This window comes from Orycteropus afer, unplaced genomic scaffold (genome assembly GCF_000298275.1).
Source record: "Orycteropus afer afer isolate SDZICR_OR568_19922 unplaced genomic scaffold, OryAfe1.0 scaffold00718, whole genome shotgun sequence".
NCBI classification, from domain to species: domain Eukaryota; kingdom Metazoa; phylum Chordata; class Mammalia; order Tubulidentata; family Orycteropodidae; genus Orycteropus; species Orycteropus afer.
The window spans coordinates 643,871-650,446 of NW_006922305.1; the positions used below are offsets into that span (position 1 = coordinate 643,871).

A 6,576-nucleotide genomic window follows, 5' to 3' on the forward strand; every position below is an offset into this window, starting at 1 on the left:
GGTTAACCCTTCACACTGATCTGGGGAAAATGAACTGTTATGTATGTGCCCTACACCCCAACAATTCAGGATTGCCCCTTTACCACCAACCACTTCCTGTGTGGTTTTTCATTGACAGCAACATTACAGATACTCATGACCTTTTCTGTTGTAAAATTCACAGTATGTATTTCCTCCACAGAGATTAACTCATACTTTCTTTCATTTAATTGGCAAAAACAGAACAACTAATATGTGTTTGTTAACATTATAATTAAGTCTTGACATTAAAGTACTTATTTACATAGGATGAGTGTATTGGGCTTTCCCATCTGGTCTCTGTATTCATACGCTTTCCCCAGTGTACATTTTGTAACCATACAATGAGGTAGACATTTTTGCTCAAGCCTCACCCCGTGAATGTATATGAGTGTGTCTTATGGGTTTTGTGAGACATAAAATAAGATGTAATTGGTCATTGAAGGCCCTACCACATTCAATGTATTTATCGGCACTACTACGTTCACTGTGTTCGTAAGGTTTCTCTGCTGTAGCAATTCCCTGTTGTCTACTGAGGGTTCACTTCTGGCAACAGACGGCCCCACAAGAACCACGTTCCCATCTGTTAGGAGCCCACTGGTGCTTACTGATGCCTGGGCTGCCACAGTGGGCATCTGCACAGTCACTGTACTGACAGGGCTCTTCGCCTGTGTGACAGCACTGCTATGGGATGAGCTATGACTCGCTCTGGAAGGGTTTTCCACCCTGACTGAATCCACATGTTTCTCTCTTGTGTGTTTTCTTTCATGTGAAAAACAGCTAGAAGCATGGGCACAAGTTTTTCCACGCTCATTACAGCTATACAGTGTCTTTCCTGTATGAGACTTTTGATGTACAATGAGCTTTGACTTCGATTCAAAGACTTTTTCACATTCACTGCAATGAAAGGTTTTCTCTCTTGTGTGAATTTTCTGATGTCTAGTGAGAGTTTCCTTGTGGGAATAAGATTTTCCACATTCACTGCATGAAAAGGCAATCCTTCCTGTGTGAGACTGATGATGTGCTTTGAGGCGTAACTTTTGGCTGAAGGCTTTCCCACATTCACCGCACACATAGGGCTTCTCTCCAGTATGAATTCGTTGATGAATAACGAGACTTCCCTTCTGGCTGAAGCCTTTTCCACATTCACCACATACATAGGGTCTCTCTCCAGTATGAATTCGCTGATGAATAATGAGCGTTCCCTTATAAATGAAGCCTTTCCCACAGTCACCACATACATAGGGTCTCTCTCCAGTATGAATTCGCTGATGGATAATGAGATGTCCCTTATGGATAAAGGCTTTCCCACATTCACCACACAAATAGGGCTTCTCTCCACTATGAATTCGCTGGTGGATTATGAGCTGTCCCTTCCGGGCGAAGGCTTTTCCACATTCACAGCATACATATGGTTTCTCTCCAGTATGAGTTCGCTGATGAATAGTGAGATCTCCTTTATGGATAAAGCCTTTCTCACATTCATTGCATACATAGGGCTTCTCTCCAGTGTGAGTTCGCTGATGGATAACAAGACTTCCCTTATGATTGAAGCCTTTCCCACATTCACTGCATACATAGGGTTTCTCTCCAGTATGAATTCGTTGATGAGTAACAAGACTTCCCTTACGGTTGAAGCCTTTCCCACATTCACCACACACATAGGGTTTCTCTCCAGTGTGAGTTCGCTGATGGATAACGAGACTTCCCTTATGGTTGAAGCCTTTCCCACACTCACTACACACATGTGGTTTCTCTGTTTTGTGACTTTTCTGATCTTTAATGAGTAGGGACCTTGTGCTGTTTGATTTTTGACTCCCAGGAAATTTCATTTCAGCACAAAATTGCTCATGGTCATCATGGAGAAAGGTTTCCTCATCTCCATTAACCTCAGCGGTGTTCTTAATTTTATTGCTTCTGCTCTGGTTGACTGCCGGTGAAGTGAAATTTGATTTCACAGCTTCTTCATGCAAGTCAAACATACCATGATCTTCTCTTAAAGGAAAATGATTTTGGTGCTGATGAACAATATTGTCCAATGTGTTATGTTCATAACATTGTTCCACTCTGTCCACTGTTCTTCCATTCTGAGAATATCCCAGAAGATGACCATCAACTTTCTGGATTTCTAGGAAAGAAGAGAACAATGAATCCTTCCACTCTCCAGAACTGGAATGAAGCCATTTAAAAAATGCATTGATGGAAGGTGGATCTTTAGTGACAACCCTCTGTTATGAGTGTGAATATATTACCAAGCTTAATATTCCTTACATGTTGATAAAAACAGAATAATGTAAACCAACCAAACACAAAAGCTATGAGTGTAGAAACAAGGTAAGATAATAGATAATGAATGAAGACAAGTTTGGATGCCTCCCAAATAAGGCTGTGTAAAACATGAACAGAATGTAAAATACAAGCAAGTCACTATGACCTGTAGACAGGCTGTAAGGCCCCCCAGATCCCAACTGCAGAAGGACAGATTTATTCACACCACAAATCCTTACTGAAAGACAACTATTCACCAGGCATAGTTAGCTATGTGAACATTACAGAGTGTTAAACCTAGAAGACAATTTTGACACATGCCTCATAAAGTTATTGGGGACACACAGATTCCTTATGTTTATGGATCCTATACTCTAGTTTCACAAAGTACTGGAGGAAGGGGGGGGGAAGGAAACCCATAAAGGAAGGAGCTGCAGATTGTGAAAAGTGGCTTTTATGAGAGGGCTAGGAAGGAGTGGAGAAAATGAGGACACAGTTTGAAGGATGAGAAGGCTTCACTGTTGACAGGGTGGAATAAAGAAAGGGAGGAACAAAGGGTTGCTGCTAAGTATTTCAATGGAGCCATGAGGCAGTGTCTTTTAATGAGATGAGGAATATCACTGATGTATAGAATGTTCAAGAGAACATTCTGAAGACAAGCAACTTCAAGATGTTTATTACATATATAAGCATAGAAATAAAGTAAATCTGAAAGATGACTATCCTGAATAGAGGTAACAATTTAGAAAACTTTAGTATTTAACTATAATTTAAGGACACAGATAACAGAATAAGATCTTGTTTGGAGAATATGTGCATTAAAAGGAGAGGAACACCAACGTTTTAATCATTCTAATAGTTAGAACTTTGGAATTGGAAAAGTCCACTTAGCAACTGAAGCGAAGACAGTAGGAAAACTTACAGTGAACTAGGAGAAAGATTAGAATTAGTGTGGGACTAAGAACTCAATTTGCCTTTTGTTTTTGATCCCTTGAAAGATTAAAAAAATAAACCAAACACACTGATGAAGACTAAATGCCAACTCACAGCAACCCTGAAGGACAGAGTACAACTGCCTCATAGGGTTTCCAAGGTGGTAAACTTTATGGATGCAGACTGGCACATCTTTCTCTCGCCAGAGGGGCTGGTGGGTTTAAAGAACTGACGCTTGGTTAGTAGCCAAGTTATCAACTGCTGTGCCAACCAGGCTCCTTCCTTGAAAGAAAACCCTTAGAATTGTCTAGCAATCAAGGTGTGCTTGTGTTTTGTAACAGTCAGTCAAAACTTAGAAGGTGTGGAAATGATCGGGGCTACACAGACACATCTGCCAACTAACTTGAAGAGGTGAAGGGACTTGTTACAACCCTTCATGCTTTTTCATTTTTTCACTCAACAATGCCCAGGTGACAAGGTTCCAAGTATGAGTGCAAAATGAACCCAGCAAAAGGCCACAGAAAAGGAAGTTCAAGGCTTCTTGGACTGCTGAGAACATCCATCCATCTATGTCCCTGTAGACAATGGAAGTCTCATGCCAGGACCTCTCCCAGGTCATGCCTGAGGTGCCTCTTCATTGAATCCTCTCTGGTGGCTAACTGTAAATATGAGGAGTCCTGGTTAAACATTCAGCTGCTAACTGAAAGACTGGAGGTTTGAACCTACCAGCTGTTCTTCAAGATAATGATGTGGCAGTGTGCTTCTGTAAAGACTGAAAGCCTTGGAAACCCTATAGGGTAGTGCCACTCTGTCCTCTAGAGGTCTGTGAGTTGGCATTGACTCCACACCAGTGGGTGTGGTTTGGGCTTTGCTTCCATACAGATTGACAGACTGGGAGACCCTCTGGGGCAGTTCCACTCTGTCCTATAGGGTCATTATGAGTTGGAATCGACTTGAGGGCATGGGTTTGGTTTGGTTTGGAATTGTAAGTAGAAGTAGTCTATGTAAATTCTGTGAGTTTTCCTAAAGAATTAATGAACCCAAAAGGGGAAAAGAGCCTGCAGGGCTGGTGCTAGGAAGGGAAATCTGTAATACCCAATGGGTGAGAGAGGTGACATATGCTGAGGGCGTTTATGAATGCAAAGCTCTCTCTTTGGTGAGAGGTCTGGAAGGTGGAATTTCATAGTAAGGGAGGTGAAGGAGATGAAGAGGAAAAAGATTGGAGAATCCCAGGAAGAAGAAAATTGTGGAACCAAAGTTACCAATATGTAGATCAAATAAACAGGGATCTGATCTCAGAAGAGACAGAAGAGGATATTATTTCTCTAAACTCCTAGAAAGAAAAAGGTCTTAAGTGGGGAAAGGGAGATGGGGAGGTATTTTAATTCATCCTCCGAAATCACTCACAGATGTAACACCTCCTCTGAGCTGAATGTGACTTCCACAGCCTTCCCCTCTTGCTGCTTTGTGCCCGCTCACCTGAGAAGATTCTACTATGGCTGTCATCTACCACAGTCCAGGGCTGTTCTCCTTGTTCCAGCCTGGACAGTGCATCTGGTTTGCTACCTCGATACCCTGTTCATGGGAAATCAGACTCTTAGACACATCAGATGGCCTTGGGTTTTTGAAGACTGCAGAATGCTGTATTTGTGAATAAACAACTGTCATATGTACAAATGAAAGGTTCTTCTGTCAAGACTGGAAAGAACATACTCAACCATCTAGGGCCAGAGAGTAGAACGCAAATCTATCTCGTCCAAGTACCACAGACACTGCAAAGGTCTCAGCAGCCAAGAAAGGAAAGGCCAATGACAGGAAAGCCGTCCTCACCAATGGACACCAGGTTGCTGTAGTTCTCCAGCATCACGTCCTGGCACAGGGCCCTCTGAGCAGGGTCCAGGAGCCGCCACTCCTCCCTGGTGAACGTCACAACCACATCGCTGAATGTCAGTGATCCCTGTATCAAGAGGATTCTGTTTAATGAAGTATTTTCCATTTGATGATATGACTGAAATGTGAGAGAAGTTCTGCCCATTTCCTCTATACAGGCTGCTGCATACATATGCCTAGGTTTTTTTTTTTTTTTTTTTTTAAATATCTTAGAGAAGATGGAAAATCATAATAAGCTATGCTGAATCTGTGCATTCCATAATCAATGCACCCACTCATGAAGTTAAATTTTCTCTGATGCGTAACAGTGACATAGTGTTTGTAAGCTAGAAATATGCCATGTTTATATATACACACACACATATAATACACAAACATATGTATATATATTAACAGGTAAGTTGATAGCGTACTATGAAACGGCACGAGGAATAATGGCTGTAATAGGGGCATTGTCAGAAACTGTCTAATTTCAGGAGAAATAATTATTAGAATCAGTTCAAGACTGATCTCTTTGAGGTGAAGGTCAGAGATACCTTCACCCTCCAATGTTTCACCAATTCAGACACCAGGTGTCTCTCCTATGGCACTCTCTGCTTCTCCTCTGGGTTTGTTATCCCACTGCAATGGCCACAAAGAACTCACAAAACATTCCTACAGTTAAGTGGTTGATTAATGAGCCGGGTACGACTCAAGGTCAGGATCAACAGCCTAACTAGGGATACAGGATCGGGAAGTATATGTAGTCTCCCTTCCTCAGTGCAGGACAACTCTCTCAGCTCCACTTGGCCTCCTGAGGACATTCCCTCTTAGTCCCCTAGAGGCAGGCTACTTTTGCCCCTACCATTTTTCACCACCTGCTACTGGGCTACTTCAGTTCCTCTCACCACTGGCTCTGACCTTGGACCCCTTCCTGGTGTGTCACCTCTGGCTTTGCTGCTGGGCCCTTTCTGGACTTCTCAGTGTCCTCAGTGTTACAGCCTTTGACCATTACAGCCCTTTTAGGAGGTTCCTTGTCTCCCCCTTCTCTCCACTGATTTCCTTCTGCTTCTCTTCTGGCTTCATCCTGCCTGAGAAATCTAAAGGCTGGCTGCTTATATCTACAAACTACATAATCATTTTGTTTCATGACACTGACTGCACTTGCCCACAGTGTAACAGCTCTCTTCCCACCTCCTCCCTGTAGCTACCTCTTCCCTGTGTCCTTCCCTGTGCGTTCCTGCCCCCTGGGCAATCTCCTCATCCAAATGCTGCCCTACTGTTCTCCCACAACTGATCGCTCTAAGGAGTGTATCTACCTGATGGAAATGTTCACCCCATATGCTGGTCTACTGTTTGGCTGGAAGCTACAGGAGTGAGTTCCTGACCTAAAGGGTAACTAGAGACCACAGTCTCAAGGGATTAGGCAATTGTGTGCAATATGCTAGGATGAAAATGAGCCCTCCCAGAGGTGGAAAACGGGGATAA

At 42.8% G+C, this 6,576-nt stretch overlaps 1 protein-coding gene across 1 annotated transcript in view; it reads right to left on the reverse strand.

Annotated features, from left to right (window-relative positions):
* LOC103211295 (zinc finger protein 577-like) overlaps window positions 1-6,100 on the reverse strand; it is a 19,510-nt gene extending 13,410 nt beyond the window's left edge. The window contains exons 1-6 of the mRNA XM_042783184.1: window positions 6,035-6,100; window positions 5,050-5,176; window positions 4,699-4,794; window positions 4,636-4,640; window positions 1,260-1,772; window positions 627-932 (exon numbers count right to left, since the gene is read on the reverse strand). Coding sequence (XP_042639118.1) covers window positions 627-932; window positions 1,260-1,772; window positions 4,636-4,640; window positions 4,699-4,794; window positions 5,050-5,176; window positions 6,035-6,100 — 1,113 coding nt within the window. The remainder of the gene's footprint in view (window positions 1-626; window positions 933-1,259; window positions 1,773-4,635; window positions 4,641-4,698; window positions 4,795-5,049; window positions 5,177-6,034) is intronic.
* Between the last annotated feature and the right edge of the window lie 476 nt (window positions 6,101-6,576).